Source organism: Periplaneta americana, chromosome 17 (genome assembly GCF_040183065.1).
Source record: "Periplaneta americana isolate PAMFEO1 chromosome 17, P.americana_PAMFEO1_priV1, whole genome shotgun sequence".
Classification (NCBI taxonomy): Eukaryota; Metazoa; Arthropoda; class Insecta; order Blattodea; family Blattidae; genus Periplaneta; species Periplaneta americana.
The window spans coordinates 16163168-16183790 of NC_091133.1; the positions used below are offsets into that span (position 1 = coordinate 16163168).

The 20623-nt window shown below is 35.9% G+C and overlaps 1 protein-coding gene across 6 annotated transcripts in view; it reads right to left on the bottom strand.

The window, feature by feature from the left end:
* The window catches only part of LOC138692998 (zinc finger protein 678-like), a 39569-nt gene that overhangs the window by 18169 nt on the left and 777 nt on the right, over nucleotides 1-20623 (bottom strand). For 4 of the 6 annotated variants that reach the window (XM_069816486.1, XM_069816490.1, XM_069816489.1 and 1 more), the window contains exons 2-3: nucleotides 5798-5898; nucleotides 4948-5097 (exon numbers count right to left, since the gene is read on the bottom strand). In XM_069816486.1, coding sequence (XP_069672587.1) covers nucleotides 4948-5097; nucleotides 5798-5893 — 246 coding nt within the window. In that variant the 5' untranslated portion in view covers nucleotides 5894-5898. The remainder of the gene's footprint in view (nucleotides 1-4947; nucleotides 5098-5797; nucleotides 5899-20623) is intronic. The other 2 variants (XM_069816487.1, XM_069816491.1) reach the window with 1 other exon arrangement.

Below are 20623 nucleotides of genomic sequence, written 5' to 3' on the forward strand. Positions count from 1 at the left end.
CCTTCTTGGATATCAAATTAACTCTACCGTTACTAGTAAAAATCTTCTTGATTTGGTTTTTACTAATGTCAATAATAGTACAGTTAAACTTGCCAATCACTCTCTAGTTTTAGAGGATATTTATCATCCATCTATCTCTATTCATATTGAAGGAATTTATCGTTACTGGTACATTGTCATATTAGTTCCTTTTTAAATAATTATTCTCAAGGTAATTATAGGAAATTTTATTCTATTCTTTACAATTAAGACTGGAACAGCATATATCAGACTACTAATGTAAACAATGGCGCAAATTCCTTGTCTCAAATTATAAACAATGCTATATCTCTTTCTGTCCCTGTCACCTTTGTTAAAAAGTCGCACTATCCTAAATGGTTTTCAAACAAATTACGTCAGCTTATTAAGAAACAAAAATAAAGCTCAGAAAAGTTACAAAAAGTATAAAACTGATCATCATTATCAATTTTTTTTAATTTTAGAAAACAAGTTAAAGCCAAGACTAAATCCGATAAATTCAAATGGTTACAATCAATTGATGATAACCTGAAGCATGAACCAAATAAATTTTGGAAATATATTGAAGCTTTTCGAAAAACTAATACCAATCCTACTGAATTAATAATAAATGCCGTTCACATCACTGATCAGAATGAAATTGTAAATGCATTTGCTAGTCAATTTAAATTTGTTCAACAAAATTATAATTCTAATTTCATTACTTATGATTCTAATACTACTGACTGTTTGTGGCTGCCTAAAATTACATTCGATGAAGTACTTAAAGCCAGTAAAAAGCTAAGCCTAATAAATCTAAAGGTATTGATAGCATTCCTAATTTTATAATTAAGGGGTGCTTTAATATTCTCATACCCATTTTAACTTTTATATTCAACGTTAGTTTAAAAACAGGAATTTATCCTTCACTTTGAAAGGAAGCATCTATTATTCCAGTTTTAAAAATGGTAATAAAAACAGACTAATTACAGACTTATTTCTATCCTAAACAATTTTCCAAAATAATTTGCAAAAATAATTCACAAACACAGTTCATTTTATGTCAAAAATAAGATCATTTCAGGCCAACATTGAGTTACTAGAGGTAACTCTACCACTACTAATTTAGTTTCCTATCTCAATCTCATAATGCCTGCAGTTGAAACTCAAGGTCAAACTGACGCCATTTATTTTGATGTTAGCAAAGCATTTGATGTTGTTCCTCACAAAATATTATTAACTAAATTAAATACTTTTGGTCTCTCCACTAACTACGTTAATTGGTTTGAAAATTATTTAACAGATAGACAATCTTGTGTTCGACTAGGTATTTCTTTCTTGATTTCATTTAATAGTTTATGTGGAGTTCCTCAGGAGTCTACATTGGGACCTCTCTTATTTTTATTATTTATAAATGATATAAGTAAAATAATAAGTTCTAGCTGCCTTTTATTTATGGATGACTTCAAAATCTTTCGTAAAATTAATAGTTTGGCTGATTGTCAAAGTCTAAAAAATGACATTAATTCAATTTCACGATGGTCTGTTGAAAATGGAATGAAATTTAATCAATCCAAAACTTTTGTCATTTCCTTCTCTCGGAAAACTACTTCCCTTAAATTTTACTATTCTCTTAGTAACGTCATAATTACTAAGAAAGATTCTATTACAGATCTTGGTGCCTTACTTGATTCTAAACTATATTTCCATGATCATATGCAAAATATTTACACCCATTCATTAAGAATGCTTAGTCTAATTAGATCTATAGCTTATTCTTTTTCCACTCCTATGAGCCCATTAATTTTATACTATACTTTGGTTAGATCCAAGCTTGAATATGCATCTGTTGTATGGAACTTCATTACTTTCACAGACTCGGCTAAATTGAAGAATATTCAAAGAAAATTTATTTCATTGTGTTCTTATAGAGTTTTACCTAATTCCGATATAAATGAGATTAACTGTAAATATTTTAATTGCTGTAGTTTATTTACCATGTCAAGATCTTGATTATTTATTTTTTTTTAAGTCATTAAGGGTGATATTGATTAGGAATCATTCATAAGCAGTATCAGTCTTGTATTCCTGCTAAGTGTTTAAGATTTCATAATTTTTTTTTATAATAGAAATTCTAAATCTTTCTCTCTCTCCAGTCTGCAGATGTATAAAATATGCTAATTTGCATTGATTGAAATTGGATCCTTTTAATGTGTAGTATACACTTTTTGAATTTTATGTCAGTTGTTATTAATTTATGACTTTTGTTTAGATATGTATTACAATATTCTTGTCATCTTGTATATCTTTGTAATAATATTTATGTGGTGTGTCTAAAAAGTTCGGTGAATGATGTCATATCTGAACGGCAACTTGGCGCATGTGCTTGTGCATACGCATGGTTCTTCAGAGACTTGGAGAGAATCGATACACAGCATGCAATGCATGTGACTGGCAGTGTAAACAGACTGCGACCAGTTGAACGGCGCAATGGAGCAACGTGTAAACATCAAGTTCAGCTACAAATTGGGTAAGACTGCAATGGAGACACATGGAATGTTGGTGCAGGTGTACGGGAGGGAAGCTGTGAGCAGAAAATGTGTTTATGAATGGTTTAAACGCTTCCGTGAAGGGAAGGAAACAATTGAGGATGAGCCACGTTCAGGTCGGCCATCGACAAGCAGAACCCCAGAAATGATCAAGAAACTGCGACAAATGCTGGCACAAGATTGGCGACTGACTCTGAGATCTATTGCGGAGGAATTGGACATTAGCAAGGACACAGTGCACACCATCGTCCGCGATGATTTGGGTAAGCGGAAGATCTACTCCCGATTTGTGCCGCACAAGCTCACAGACTAGCAGAAAGCAAAACGGATGGAAACTTCTGGTGATTTCATTTCCATGTGTGACCAGGATCCATTGCTTCTGAAAACCATCGTCACGGGAGTTGAGACCTGGTGCTACCATTTCGATCCGGAATCAAAACGGCAATCGATGTCATGGTGTTCACCGACTTCCCCGCGACCAAAAAAAAATCCGTCTGCAAAAATCCAAGGTGAAAACATTGTTGATCGCCGTCTTCGACAACGGCATCATCCACAAGGAATTTGTTCCTGCAGGTCAAACCATTAATGCTGCATTTTACCAGTCCGTTTTGAACCGATTGCTACATGTACCCGGCGGGTTCGGCCAGAGTTGCACAAGACTGCAAAATGGATGCTGCTCCATGACAATGCCCCTGCACACTGTGCGATCCGTGTTCGCCAATTCCTGGCTCAGAAGATGGTAACTATTCTTGAACACCCTCTGTACTCCTCTGATCTCGCCGCCTTCAAGCGGGGAAACAGGAAAAAGTCCGCAGGATCCAGATCATGGGAGTACGGAGGATGTTCAAGAACAGTTATCATCTTCTGAACCAGGAATTGGAAAAATTCGGTGAATGGTATCAGAAAGCAAAAAAACAAAGATAGAAACAAATTTTCTTTATTGCCCTTCAAAATAGTCGCCACCCGCTACAACACACTTTTGACAACGTTCGTACAGCTTCTGGAAACTATCAGCAAAAGTCTCCTGTGGAATCGATCGCAGAACGGCTGTCACACGATCTTTGATGGCATTCACATCCGCAAAACGTTCACCTTTCATGGCCGCCTTCAAGCGGGGAAACAGGAAGAAGTCCGCAGGATCCAGATCAGGGGAGTACGGAGAGTCATTGTCATGGAGCAGCATCCATTTTCCAGTCTTGTGCAACTCAGGCCGAACCCGCCGGGTACGCTATAGCAATCGGTTCAAAATGGACTGGTAAAATGCAGCATTAATGGTTTGACCTGCAGGAACAAATTCCTTGTGGATGATATCGTTGTTGTCGAAGAAGGCGATCAACAGTGTTTTCACCTTGGATTTTTGCATACGGCTTTTTTTTTGGTCACGGGGAAGTCGGTGAACACCATGACATCGATTGCCGTTTTGATTCCGGATCGAAATGGTAGCACCAGGTCTCAACTCCCGTGACGATGGTTTTCAGAAGCAATGGATCCTGGTCACACATGGAAATGAAATCACCAGAAGTTTCCATCCGTTTTGCTTTCTGCTAGTCTGTGAGCTTGTGCGGCACAAATCGGGAGTAGATCTTCCGCTTACCCAAATCATCGCGGACGATGGTGTGCACTGTGTCCTTGCTAATGTCCAATTCCTCCGCAATAGATCTCAGAGTCAGTCGCCAATCTTGTGCCAGCATTTGTCGCAGTTTCTTGATCATTTCTGGGGTTCTGCTTGTCGATGGCCGACCTGAACGTGGCTCATCCTCAATTGTTTCCTTCCCTTCACGGAAGCATTTAAACTAATTCGTAAACACATTTTCTGCTCACGGCTTCCCTCCTGTACACATGCACCAACATTCCATGTGTCTCCGTTGCAGTCTTACCCAATTTGTAGCTGAACTTGATGTTTACACGTTGCTCCATTGCGCTGCGACACTTCCTCTCACACTGACTACGTTCAACTGGTCGCAGTCTGTTTACTCTGCCAGTCACATGCATTGCATGCTGTGTATCGATTCTCCCCAATACTCTGAAGAACCATGAGCATGCGCAAGCACATGCGCTAAGTTGCCGTTCAGATATGACACTATTCACCGAACTTTTTAGACACACCATGTATATCATTCCATTCTTCATTTATATGATTCCATTCTTTCATTTGTAATTATCATTTTATTTAATTGCCATTATTTTAATAATTATTCCAAATTGTACTTTTATTGTAATTTATATCATTGCTAATGTTTTTTTTATATTGTCTCTGTGCTAAAGTGTAATTATTATTGTTATTATTATTATTATTATTATTATTATTATTATTATTATTATTATTATTATTATTATTACTATTATACATACTTAAAAATTCACTCCTGGCATATCTGTATACTGACAGTGAACCACTTACATAAACTTCAGATTTCACCATAGGAAAGCCAATAGGCAGTGGAGTTGTGTCTTTTGTGTCTTCAACCTTTATCTCTGATTTGATATTGTAACTCTGGTCCACGCATTCTGTCTTCACGCAAGACACTTCCAGATGCGATAAATTCCCTTCCTACAGAAGAAAAAGACATCGTGAATAATATTATTAGCTATTTTAAAGATGACTTGATGTGTGACAGCAGCCGATCTGGTTCTGCATAGCAGTTTTCGGCTAATGTGTACCGTAGTGTTCACATCAATAACAGAAGCAGATCTCAAATCAATGTAGTTTTAAGCTTCTCCACATTTTGAATTAAAGTCAAAGTTTTACTTGTCAATAAGTGGTAGCATATACTCCATAAATACTGATCAAGTGAGTGAAAAAGGTTACTGTTGTAGAACATCACAATATAATTATGCCTTAGAAATTATACTTCAAATAAAATGTTATGGGGTACAGAGCAAAATCTCTCTCACATGATGTCAAGGTTCATCTAAGTTTCATACAGAGGTACCAACCAGTATTGCAGCTGAGCTGTTCAATACGGTTCTCGGACCGGGCTCAATTAATAACTGTGCCTCTGCATTATTCGATCAACATACAGGGTTAACAGTTGTCACACAGACTAGATGAACATGTTGTGAAATTTTTTTTCTATAGGAAGAGTAGAACCAACGCACACTTCATAATGCCAGACGAATTTATGAAGTGATATAGGTACCACACAGCAACAGCATGGGACTCTAAATTTATTCTAATGAATATAAAGTGTGAAGTGTAAGCTTTTCTCGACTGTTCGACAAATACACAAAGAAAACAAACTTCTGTTTACCTCTGATGAAGCCTTATTCTCTTCCATTCTGCTTGTGTTTTCATGTGGTACTAAGCCAAAAGGTTCATCCTCAGGTTCCATCATGATCAAATCCATTACATCTGAAAGAAGAGGTGACAGTGGTGCAGCATCCATGTTAGCAGTGCTATTACTTTTTTATTAAAAATAATTTCAACTTAAAAGACTTATATTTTATAGTTATTTCTTACGCATATTAATTAAAATGTAAACTTTATTTGGTCAGACCGTAAGATATATACTGGCTACAACGAATGCTTTTTGTTGAGTATGAATATTTTTATGTCTTTTTCGTTAACGCTGCTACCAGCAACTAGTGTAAATGCGCATGCACTTGGCAAGACCTGCTCCTACTCCGCCCTCACTTCTCCCTCAGTGAAAGTTGGAAGTGAGATGCGAGCGTGTTTGCGATTGAGGAAAAGCTTACGTGAGAATAAAGAGTAGTACTGAAACAAATAAAAATGATTGAGTGTGACTGTATTATAGAACAGTTATTAAAGCAATCGTTTATCAGTAGAAATTACAATTCTAATAAATACATAATTGAGAAAGGAAGAACCACTTCAATTCTAAACAATTTAGTTAAAGATAGAAAAAGTTGTGTGCGATATTTCGATGCAGAATGATACTCAAGAGAACCTTGGCTTTGTGGTTGTAAGAAACTGGGTACTCTTTCCTGCTGGCCATGTGCCCTGTTTCAAATGAAGTTGATGTTTTGACACATAAAGGGGTGAGTACCTTAAGTAGTTATGTTTTGAAAAAGCGACATGAACTAAGTGCATCACATATCACCTCTAAAATTGCCTTCCAGAAGTTTGACAATAACAAAAGCGAAGAATTTTAGAGTTTGGCTTTAAGTAAATCGCGAAAAGCATAATGAAAAGATAAAAGGAAATAGATAATTATATTGTGAGCAGTTTGGTTGACATCCAGTGGCGGCTCGTGACATTTGATGTTGGGGGGGGTTCACAAAATGAATACTGGTACTCATGTTACGATATGAATTTATAGCATTACCATTTTCGTGCACATGAACTGGTTTCCAAAAAATAAAAATAAATAAATAAACATAAAATCAAACTGTAACCAGTAATTCGGGATTGTTGAAAATATGTTGATCACTCTATCGTTGAAATTCGTACATTCCGTAACCATGGATTTTTCAATGAATAGCATTGCTCAGGTCGTTAGACATTCCTCCTGCATCGTACTTGGAAAAAAAAAATTCACCTGCTTTAATGTAGAAATATAGCTTTCTGCTTCCGAGGTAGACATAGGGACGATTGCAATTATTTTCAGAAGCTTCGTCACTTCACTTAATGACTCTACCACGTTATGAAAAATTGCAAAAGATCAACGATATCGGACAAATTTCTGAAGTCATCTCTCATGTAGGTCACTTGCAACTCAGATTTCAGTTGTTAGAGTTTAAAAAATGGATATTTTTCTATACAGATTTCAGGTTTTTCTCGGGAAACATTTTGTTATATTTGGAAAGTATTTCGAATCGAAAATATTTGCTGCCAACATGTGATTTGTAAATAAAAATATCAACTGTACTTGATTTAGAATCACGTCAAAAAAATTCTTTCGCTGCCATGTTGCGAGAGATGTGGGTGTTTTCACGACGTCTCTTTGCCTTATTGTCCTTTTCATATTCAGCTGCAATATTATCGATGTATTTCGAATTTTGATTACTTCTATTTCAAATGAGGAAATTGCACTCTTGATTTTCAGCGAATCGCCTGTGCTTTTTTGTATTTGGTTGTAGAGTATATCTACATGAGGCATAATTCTGTAGAAAATTTCCAATCAAAAATTAAAAGAAGAAAGTTCCATTTTAAACCGCAAACCTTAGGCTTGGTTTATGGTTAAATTTTGTTTAGTCGTTTTTTCGATTTTCTCCAGACACTCCAAATAGCGTCTTTATTTTCCTATAGCACTTGGACAGTCCTCGAGTTAAAAGTCCATCTGATATTGGAAACGTGCGGAACTCTATTCCCCACAATTTCATCAAGGATGGCAACCCTTTGAGGTGAGTTGGCGAAGAACAAGTGTACTTCTCCAATGTTGGCGAAAAACACGCGAATCTGAGTGTTCTAATTTGCAGCCTTAGAAATGATCAAGTTTAATCCTGTTGTATTTGGGTCTGAACTCCAGCATTAGAACGACTCATGACATTTGCAACATCATAGCCTTTCATTACTTTCTCTTTGTCAGTTTTGAGATTCTCTGTAAGAACTACAGTATCTTCATGCAGTTCGCCAAGGAAAGAGTGCCATGACCAGATGGATTCTAGAAATTCCAAAATCTTTCCACTGGTTTCTCATTCAGCAACATAGCGAATCACCACCACCAGCTGATACTTTGATGACACATCTGACGTTTCGTCTGCTATCACAGAAACAAAATCTGCAGTAGCTATTTCGGGAAATATTTGTTCATGACACACTTGAATCATGCATCTGAACAGATCATTCTGTATCGATTTTGATGTTCCCTTGAAAATAGTTGCAGTAGTGAGGTGGTTTTTTAAGACACTGTCTAACACAGATGTGGAATTTATTAAACCTCTGAAGATCCGGGTTTGATAATGATGTTTTTCATCATGTCTTCGCAGTGCTAATTCAAATTCACCACAAAACTTGACACAATCGATAATTTTCAATAATACATACTGATTTTTCTCACCACGTCACCATGTCCTTCAATATTCCTCCTGAACGCAGTGTTGAGTTGTTCCCTGATATCTGTTTTTCCAAGTATTGACAGATCCAAAGTTAAATTCTTATTAACCATAGATTCTTCGTGTTTTTTTAATTTTTTGAGCCACATGACTTAAATAACACACCCCTGTTTTAATCCAAGTAAGATCCCTTTCTTTAGCAAAGAGCAAACACGGGAAACAGATCAATTTGTTTGTGCCTTCACATCCACAGATCCAATTATTTCTTTCACAAATTTGAGTCCTGAACACTCTAACAAATGATTTGCCCTTACACGATCGATCCTGAGAAATTGTTAAAAGTGGAAGTGGTTTTCCCAGAGCCTTTATTTGAAGTTTCTTTTCTAATAGAAGAGTTGAAAAGTTAGTCGTCTGGAGGACATTAACACTATTTTCCGCCATTACAAATCACATGTTTTAATATTGTTAGAAACACAACGTCCTTACGTAAAACGTATAACGCTTTCTCCATTATAAATCACATTTTATTATTGTTAGAAACGCACAACGTTCTTACGTATTTACACTAACATTGGTTTTACTGTTAGTATCGGTAGGTACTTATATAAAGTCCGCACCGTGGGAACACAATCTTGTAACTACTGTATAGTGCTTCGCTAAAAACAACATTTCTTACAATGAATGACCCAGTCCTCCCCCATAGTCATCCCCTCTTAAGTGTTAACAAAAGAGATACCTGTTCTGTTTAGACAGCTTTGGAGCAAGATGGATAGCCGCCTTGCTTTGGAGAGCAGTGTGAATGACAGACGAAGTTAGTGTGAGTGACAGAGAAAGATAGTGTGTATGAGAGCAGAGCAGTGTTGGAGCCACAGCTTTCGCTGATGACAACAGCGTTCTTTAATTGTAACACAGACAAAACGACAAAACTTATTAAAATATCAATTTAAACTAGGACGATAAAATTACATTACACTGTAATTCCAAAATATGCAATACTACGTAATTTGTTTAGGACAGGGCCGCCCAAACTTTATTTGTAGGGCCAGTAATTAGAAAGATGATCGATTGTAGGTCACATGTAAAGATAATTATTCGAAATAAAAATTAATTTACATGTGCCAATTTGCATCTACGTATTAGCACTACAACTGGGTATACTCGCTGTGGCAGTGATACATAATGTACAATAAAATTACAATAATTACAGCAATAAAATAAACGTAAAATTAAGTTCAATTATAAAAAAATGCAAATCTAGGAGTATAAATAAAAACTGAATTAGAAATAACACCCAGGCCTACTATAAGGGTAGTTCCATGAAAAACCAACGAAAAAAAATTAAATTATGGTTTATTTAACGAAGTTCGCAACTGTAGAGGTTATACCAGTGTCGCTGATGTGCTGGAATTTTGTCCCACAGGAGTTCTTTTACATGTCAGTAGATCTAATGACATGAGCCTGTTGCATTTAAACACACTTAAATGCCATCGACTTGGGTCAGGACCGAACCTGAAACCTCGAGCACAGAAGGCCACGCTATACCAAATAGCTACCGAGACCGACCAAACTAACGAAACTTATTAAAGAATTATTCAACCTGACCATTTTGAATTGTAATGAAACTTTCAGGAATCATTCTCTCCAAAAGTCTAAATTAAAATATATTTTTAGAAAAATTGTATCTTGTTAGGTTTTGGTGTAATTCATTTTTAAAATCTGCAAACCACTTTTTTTCCTGTAACTCTTTCAATCTTAAATAATTATGATTCCATAAGTCGTACAAAGTTGTTTTACACCTCATTTTAAAGGGAATTTCACGAGCTTCAATTTTATATGTACTTCTAATATCAAACTTCTAATTTCTTCTGTGTTGATTTTAGAAGTAATTTCTTGTTTATCCTTTGAGTTTCAAATTCTGTTAGTCAATAAATTCTTCCTGTTGTTGTAGGTTCCACTTTGGTCAATGCCGCAATTTCTTTCTGTGTCCATAGTTTCATAAAATTATTTAGCCAAGTATTTTTACCAATTATATCTATAGCAGCTGATTCTTTCACTTCTTGATTTATTTTTTTTTAATTGTATAAGTTTTTGGGTTTTGGCGAGTTATATCAGTTTCCAATTGATTTAAAAACGTATTCAAATTTTCTCTATGTTTTTTTTTTCTCATTGGCTTTTTTGTAATTGCTCTTTTTGGTTTATATGTAGTAACATTTTTCCTGATGTTATAAATTTTTTTAATGTAGATCTTTCTCTTCAATTCTTTTTGCTAACTCCTTGTCCCAATTTCTTATACCTTTATTTCTTTTCCATTTAACAATTGTACCATATGTGGGATAATTAATTTAATAATGTTATTAGCAGGATTTGAAAAACGCAGTCGTCTGTAATAGGCGGAAAAAATACTTTCTAATCACGCTTCCATAGTTCGACAATACTGACTATTCAGATTTTTGCCTGACAGGTGAGCCACCATAAAATATTTTAAGTCTTAGTTATTATTGAAGCCAAATGTCTCTCTACTGTCAAGAGTCCATTTTGTTTATACTTGTTAAGACCTCATTCATAGCCTAGTTACCCCTTTCAATTTTGATACTACATACATTGAAATTAGTTTATTAATATTCGCTCTCTTTATACATTTATATTATATGATTCAGTCTACCTTCATAACACAGCTCATGAACAGTACTCGATAGAGTTAAATTAGTCAGGTGAGATAGGTACATTATGTTTGTGAGTTTTGAGTTCAGATTTAATAAGCTTCCATGCTGCGTTGTATGTCTTTTGGCATGTTTCTATAGCAGCAGTATTAAATAGGAATTCCTTAAAACAGATTTATATTCACCCCTATGCCATTTATATGGAATATATATGTTTATTGAGATTTGGTTATTTTATACACACTATATTACTGAAAGAACTCTCTTTTTCATAATTAATAATTCTGGCTTGTGTCAATAAATATGCTGAGGCCTCTGTCTCTCTGAATTACTCTTTTTAAGACTGACTGGAAACATGTTCTAAATTTATATTAAAAAGCATTAAAATATTCTAATAATTTAAAGTACAATTCTCGAAATAATCATCCTACATTAAATTATTAAGATAACAATGATTCATTCTATGACTTGTAACAATACGTTTATGATCCTAATAAATTGAGAAATAATTTACATCCAACAGATTTATTTTAAAATGACTTGCAGTTACTAACTTTAATTTCGATTTATTAAGGTACAATAAAATTTCATCACGTTTCAAAAATGTAATTTCATCTTTCCAACAGGGAGAGGGGCAATGAATACTTAAAGCAATTAATGCTAAACTCGGAAAACTTATTGATACAACTTAATTTCATATTCAGTATTTCTGGCACAAAAAAGAAAGAAAATGACGTTAAAGCTCTGCAACATTATAACACTGACTTACTTCCAGTAATACACAATCTGTTCACAATAAGGGCAACTCTCCCTGTATCTACTCGTACTCCTGCAAGGTCATTTTCGACACTAAGAACTCATATCTTAGAAACATCACAGGGGATGTGAGCCTAAATGAAATGGCTCTCATGTACAGATACGGAATTAAAATTTGGAGTAAGTTTTAATGGGAGTCTAACTATTGATTTATTCATAGTGTCCTGCCCAAGGACAGGTCTTACACTGCAAACCCAGCTTTCTCCAATCTATTTTCTACGTTCATCTTTGTCTCCTCATATGATCCATCTTAATATCGTCTATCATCTGACATCATCTTCTGCACTGAACTCATCTCCCATTCACTATTCCTTCCATTGAATCCTTCAGTAGGCAGTTTCTTCTCAGCCAGTGACCTAACCAATTCCTTTTCCTCTTCCTTACAATTTCGCACGACTGTCCACAAGTAGCATATATAGAGGGGCTCTTGTTGACTCCACATGCGCAGTGTGTTGTAAGCAAAACCTATGCCATAAGGGAGCTCAAAATTTTATTTCCGTGTTTGTACATGAGAAAGTTTCTGTGAATTAAAATAATCTGATCAAGGAACTAACTAAGAAACACAGAAGGTTGAAATACACTGTGTCACAAAAGAAAATGGCCATCGCTCATATAGTCGCAATTTATTTTATTGTTTTTTTTTTAATATCAGCATATAAATATTTTCCATTTAATCGTACGATAACTCTTAATGAAAATTTAAATATGTGATATCCCATGCTCAGGGCAGGGCAGTATTTGAAATACATTTGTATTTTGTAATTTGTAATGATTTTCGAAAGTATTTTGTACTTTGTATTTAAATACATAAAATTGATGTATTTTGTATTTCAAATACTGAAAATACTTTCTTCTTCTTCTTGTCCTTCAAGTTTTGGATTTGGATTTGATGAATGAACTTTCGTCATATTTGCCTACCCATTTCAAATGTGCTAGCCATACACTTAGTTTTCTTGCCACAACTGATTTCCTTAATGCCATAAAGAAATCTCCAACAGCATTAAGGATCCATCACCCAACACTTGCTAAATGTTCAGCATTATGGAATGCGTCTAGGAGACCCAAATTCTCAGAAATTATATCAGGTGTCTTGAAATATTCATCAAAGTTTCCTTGCCCAACTCGATGGAATTCTCTTTATTACTCAATCTCTCAAATATTGCAACAAACATGATATAAGGAGTATATGTGAAAAACTGGGTTTGCCAACCTTCAAAGATGTTGAACTTCAGTACCTTGAAGATTATTGTGCAGTTCTGAAACCCATTGCCTTTGCCCTTCATTTAATGCAAAATGAGAAGACGTGGTATTACGGCCAACTTTTGTCCACACTAATTTCCCTCAAAAACAGATTACATATTCTGTTATCTAGTAATCTACGCCATCTACGCCAAGTAACTCCAATCCTAATAAGTGCGCTTTCATCAAGATTTAAAGCGATGTTTGATCTGACCCGAGAAGCAAATTGAGCAATTTTTGCAGCTTGCTTCTACCCATCATTTAAGATGGATGGCTACCTGACACTGCCTCACCAAATTATAAGAAGAGGATACAGAATATGTGTGTGAAATCAGCTGAGCAGTTATCTGCTACACCTTTGGTCACTTCAGACGGAGAAGACGATGAAAACAATTTTTATGTTTTCAACTCAAGTACAACAGACTTTGAAAAGCAAAAAGAAAATAACTTGTCTACTGCGGACTATGAGCTCATACAATTTTATTCTTCTGGCAATGCATTCTAAAGAATTACCCAACAGTGAAACAAGCTTTTATAAAGTATAATACAAGTTTGTGTTATTCTGCGCCTGTAGAAAAACTGTTCTGTTTTGCAAGATTTATTCATTCACCAGTAAGGGGATCCTTATTTGATGAATTTTTTGAGAAACTGATGTTTTTGAAAGCGAGCAGTAATTATTCACATGTAGCATAATTTCATTTAGATTTTCAGTAATATTCTTATTTCTTAGGCCTATATATTGTATCGAGTATTTGAAATACAAATGTATTTTGAGTATTTGAAATACAAATGTATTTTGCTTAATTTTCTTTAAGTATTTTGCATTTGTTCCCATTTCTGTTTCTCGCATATTTAGTAGGCTAGGTACATCACATGTAGTATATATTTTTACTTAAATACATTTATGACCATGAAGATATTTGGATATGTCTTACAAAATTCTTGCTGCAGATCATTGTGGTAACATTCTGTCGTGTCTGTAGTTTGTATATTTCGAAATTGTCGTGCTTGAGCCCAGAATTCAGAGGGGGTGGTTGATGGTCCGATGTAGTTTTCCAGAATATAATGAAAACATTCAAAACATTCACTAATAGGAGGGGTCTCTGATATTAGCTCTGCAAAAATTCTTATATTTTTGATGCTGGTAAATAAGCAAGAATGAAATATTAAAATTTTTAACCACTTTCGAATTTCAGATGCTTTGTTTCGGGAGCTGCTGGTTTGATATACTGTTTCCTTTAATTTTCCAGAGCAAAGACTGCCCTAAGTGAAATTTACACTTTGTAATCTTAACACAGGGAACATTTATTTTGCCAGCATTGTGTGATGCTATTTCATAATATAATAAACTTTCAAATGATAAATTGCTAACTAGTTACCTGGGTAAAAGTAGCGTTGAGGTAGTTCCAGTGATTTCTGAAGTGAAAACCGTTCAATTTATAAGACTTTTTTTTTTTTTGTGGAGATGCATATATGCGTATATGCAAAGCGTAACAAAACCTAAACTAACCAAACCTAACCTGTAACAGATTCATATACCCAAGGTGTATAAGCAGAGTACGAAGGGAACTACCTCAGCGCTAGTTTAACCCTTAGATGTGAGGCTACCACTGGTGCTTAACCCCTTTCTTGGGTGGAGAACCTCGCCAGATGTTGTAAGCATTGGGTTTCGGAGTGGGCGCAGTGGAAGACATCGTAATAAGAAATGCAAATATATTACAAAGAATTTAATTAACAAACAATAAATAACAATACAGCAATGAATTGATGAATTTGTGATACATGAACTAACGAAGGTAAATAGACAAAATGATATGACAAGGTAATCTGAAACTATGTGGTACATTAACGTCCTGCAACTTCAATACGTTTCAATCCTTAAAGCACAATTATGCATTCGAAGTTATAAATTACACTTGACTAAGCTCCATAATTACTAATATATCAACTCACAAAAAAACATTCTATAATGGAGCAGCCACACACGCTCCGTCAACATGAGACAATATATGCTTGAAATATATCTACAATTTCCATTTACTATAACATCTCTGTACTATAGAGAAACCAAAATGTCGCAGAGAGAGCAAAGGAGACGATAATAAGTCTGAAGTCGTGTACTACGAATAATCAATTTGGAATACAATTATTCCGCCCAGCTATAGATAGACCAATTTGACTATGAAATATTGTTCTAGTAGCTTCTAAGCAATTCAGAACTGAACAACTATTACCCGGCGTGCAAATGGCAAAAAAATGTTCTTTATGCAAAATAGCAATAATCACCGTAAGAAACAACACACAATACTAATCCTCACGATACCGAATTGCTCACACTATTTGAAAGTAAAGAGAGATGCGTACAGGGGCGGCTTTCTAAGGGGGGCTGCGGAGCTGCAGCACCCCCAGACATTTGTGGCTCTTGTCTCGTTTTATGTTGTGAAATTCATTAAAAATTATACAGTCTCTATTTAGCTGCTCGAATTAAAAAAAAAATTCTCTCTCATTGACATGCACGCAATCGTTAGTGAAGTCACTTCCTCCCCTGGTGCTGCCAGAGCAAAACGAGAGACAAGGACGAATTGGTGAAGCCACTTCCTCCCCTGGAGCTACCAGTCTCGTCTCGGATGCTTTGCGCGTTAGTTTTATCCTTCCTCCTGCTAGCCCCTCGCCGTGAATCCAGAGTTTCCAGGCGCTGCAAAATTTACAGCAGTTTGTCAGTAGCTCGCAGTTTTAAATACATTTTCTTTAATGTTGTGAGTATAACAAGGGCAACAATGTTTAATTCTGTACAATATTTACATGTTTAGGTGAGGGGTTTGGATTTTTTCCATTGCTGGTTGTCACAATCAAAAATTAAGACACAACGTTTCGAAGGGTGGTTCTCCCTTCGTCTTCAAGTGGAAGAAAGGAAAGAAGAGAAAAAACCTACTGTTGGGATCGTTACGTACAGCTATTCTGTATGACTGATCGTCGATTTCTGGCTTCGGTACATCTTGGCTCGTATATCTTTTGCTAATTTATCCAGTATTCCTGGTTTCTTCTCTCGATCTCCACACAGTCTGTATTAGATTAATGTGTTTCATAGACAATTTCATTAGCTGGGGCAACAAGATGGAGTTTTAAAATAAGAACGGTAACATAAATGTTGTTCATGAGAAGAAGGAGCCATTGCTAGAATGTTTTCAAGCCATAATGGAATCTGAAACATCTAACATCATCACACTAAATGAGGCAAACGGCCTGGTGCGTACTCTTGAAGATCCTGAATTCAATTTCTGGCTCAGTTTTTTTTTTTTTTTTTTTTCATTTATTGATGTATCATGTAGTATATTATACAACCAAGTACAACATCGCCAGTTAGATAATTTTAAGGTTCAAATCTGCATATAAAAAATTAAATTATGGTTTATTTCACGACACTCGCAACTGCAGGGGTTATATCTGCGTCGCCGGTGTGCCAGAATTTTGTCCAGCGGGATTATTTTAAATGCCAGTAAATCTACTGACATGAGCCTGGCTCATTTAAACACACTTAAATGCCATCGACCTGAGTCGGAATCGAACCCGCAACCGGCTATGCTACCGAGGTCGACTCTGGATATCAAGCTTTGTTAATGCCATACAGACAATACGGAACAGTGCACAGTTGAGCAGCGAGATCTGTGAAAATGAAAATCCTAAAAAGCGTCGTAAGGTCGAAGGGATTCAGACAAGGGTTGCGGCAGCCAAGGAAGTGTATGACCTCATTTTCACACAAGCTATCACCCGATTCCAGTTCATAGATCATCTGATATTATCTTCTCTTCTGTGTCAAGAAAAATTTGAATGCTACAAAAGCTCATTTCCTGAAAATGACCTAAATGTAGTTGTGAAGCTTTTTCCAATGCTCGATAAAGACAAACTAAAAACGGAACTCACTGTGTTCTATCAGAGACAAGAATTCAGAAATATTAGTGACACAGTCAAGCTCTTGCAGTTTCTTCTATCTGGGAACTTGCAGGCCTCATTTTCAGAAGTTGTGAAACTACTACGCATAGCTACCACCATACCAATGACAACTTCCGAACCAGAACGTTGCTTTTCGTGTTTGGAGAGAGAAAAGTCCTATCTTAGAAATACGATGAGAGAAGAGAGACTGACCGCATTAGCTATGTTTTCTATTGTAAAGACTATATTAAACTAAACGACATATCGGGTTTTAATAAGAAGGTGATTCCAAAGTTTGCAACCTACAAGACAAGGCGCATGGAACTAATCTTTAAATAAGGTAAGTGCATGGTTTATTTTTCTATGCAGCCCCCCTGAATTCAATATCCACGAGCCGCCACTGGATGCTTAATTCAAAAATCAATACATCACCAAGCTTTAACACAAGCCGCCCCATTCCGACGTGAATATAACTCTGATATCTAATACCACACGACTGATTCCAAAATCGTCCTCTCTGCACGACGATAGTTTCCGATTCAACCTCTCTATATGACGATTAGTTCCTAAGTTGACCTCACTTCACGACGGTAAGTTCCTGAGTGATCGGTCCGTCTTTTGATAGTCAGCACGAAAACTTGCCTTCCCCCTCTCTCACATACATCAGACCCTAACCGACCAATAGGAATTTATGCCGGAAAAATAAAGGAAAAAGATGGCGCTGTCAGTAACATGGCAGAAATGCGAACGCTGTCGGTGGTGTAGCAGGCAAGTAGATCTGTTGAGACGTCGAGCTCGGCTCAGATGAATTTATTATATAAAGAACTTCAAGTGTTAGTATTGTCTCAAAGGTGTCTTTGTAACAAACTATTCATTCAGAATATCCATATGTGATTATGTTAACTGCAGAAGAAGGAAGACATAAGTTATGTGATATGTAGTCACTCAGTTTTCCAATCAGGACAAGGAGAGGCTACAAAAATGGTTTTCGAATTCAATTTACCAAATTGAACGATATTCTCTTCAGAAATCATTGTAACTACCTCAGCGCTAACGATGAATTGTAGAGAACAGAATACCTACAGTAGGCTATATAAAGGATCGAAATCAATACGTTTACGAGAACGGATATAAAAGTATCTAGAAAAATAACAGAATTACCGTATATTGCAATTAACACTGCATCAGCAGAGAAACTTCACAGGGTATCGTAAGTCCGCTGAAAACGAGAAAATTCTGCAAACAAATGCATTCAGGGGGAATTTTGCAGCCTGACATCTCGCCAACTGACATGATTCTCGACAAGATTCAAGTTACTGTAAGGCTACAATTTGATAACCAAAGACGATGTAGGTACTTCAGAACATACGTAGGCTATATAGCGAATAGAAAGAGAAACGCATATTGTGGCAATAGGCATTGTTCAGATCAAAAGAAAATTATTAGTACCATCTCTTATTCGTAAAAATACTGCCAGCTGTGTATTGTACATAAAGCAATATATTAGGCCTATATTATTAACACACGTTGGAATTAATATGGACGAGAAACGTAGTTATTATCTATCTACTCCCATATCGCATAATATAATACAACTGTAAAATGAAAACATGTAGGTTTAGAAAAGAGGAAAGGGCCGAATAACTGACAAAATAGAAAAATAAAACAATTAGATATCGTACATCAAATGATGACATATTGTGTATTGAACAAAAACGACATTATATCACCCATGCACCAAAATATCGTCTGTGTGTGTTGCAAAATTAGGGTAAAACAGACTTCTGTAGGCTACAATTGAGCGACACGTCAATGTCAAGGCCTTGGTTTTAAGCGCAGATCACAATTTGTGATCAAGGATCAAAGTCACATTGTATTGTAACATAACCTCAAATTACAGTGTGAAAAGAATTCGCAGATCTGGCATGACGTGAAGTATTTCTCTATGGAGTTTCCAGGTACTCTGCCATCTAGTGTTGATTATTGGAAGTTCATTTCTCGACGGTGGCAGCGCATAGCGCCCGTTATTTTCCACATGCTGCCGATATTAGTATAGACTTGGGCCATCTGATACTTCTATGATCTAGGATTATGTCCACAAAAGGAAACAAAATAAGTTTAATTCATAATACTAGTACAGTGACAGTAATGCTTGTACCTACAAATTCCCTCCGTTTCTACAATGGGTAGTTTCCACGCAATGATATCAGAAATGTTTCAAACATGCCCGCATTTTATTCCCGCACAGAATTCCTGTACATGAATTCATATAAGAGGGAAATAATATTGTCGTGATGTTACAAATTGATATTTCAACTTGCTTTTAGCATTCCATCTATAGATTTTCAGTATTTTTCGTGTCAATTTGTGGGTCACTTGGATCCACAAAACTATGTTCATGGATGATAACTGAATGAGTGTACATTCCATTGTAAATTCTGTCTACATTTGCATAGGATGGCCACCGATCACTAACGAAGAGATTTCTAGAGAAAATGTGCCGCATTATGAGGGTTTTCAATGTGGGAGACTGTCGATCTGAAACTTCTACCAAAAACACTTTCCGCTTTCCTTTCCTGGCCTCCAAACACTTAGTGGCTTTCCTGCCATTCACCCCTGTGATATTTCCTATTGAAGTACTAGCTCTCCTCAATTTCCACCACAAATTGATCACAATTTTCGTCAGAATTCCCAATTTCATTGCCATTCCTCTTCTTGCAGAGCAGCATCATGCAATATTTCAGCATCGTCCACAATCCTAATATAACCTCTTGGCCGTCCTGCCATTTTCATTGACTAAACTGAAATGCTACTGCCTATTAAATCATGAGGACCTGTGAACGCGTATCTACATCTTTGATTACTTGGGACGCAAAAATACGATGGAACAACTGGATAATACGCACTGCAGACCAATATCGATAGTCGACTCTACTCGCTGGCCACTAGTCACCGGGCCGTACCGAGCCGTATCAAACAAAATATAATCGAAATGGTGGTAGTCAAATTCGCGACTATATTCTTAAATAATTCACTCCATTAGTCAAGTTCAAGGTTTTATGTAGTACAACGGCGGTTTTTTTAATGCATTAAAAGAAAATGAAGATGTAATAAGACAATAAACTAGGTTATCACAAGGAAATTAACAGGAAAAAAGGTGTGTTTCACGGAATACAATTAAAATGACGGAAAGTAAATTTCCGGTTAATGTTCGCCAAAGCGTACAGTACGTAATTATGACGGCGTTGCTGTTTTATTTCTGGCCTATAGAAAAATACCTAGCCTTTTACGAAAAAAAATTTAAGGACCATGAAATTATTCACCGCTTTCATTATAGGCCTATTATTTTTTAACAATATTACGAATCAAAAACTGTCATATTATATAATTTTAACTACTACATGGACGAATCAAATCAAGCTAACCTAACCAAAGCTAACCTAACCTAACATAACCTAATCTAACCAAAGCTAAACT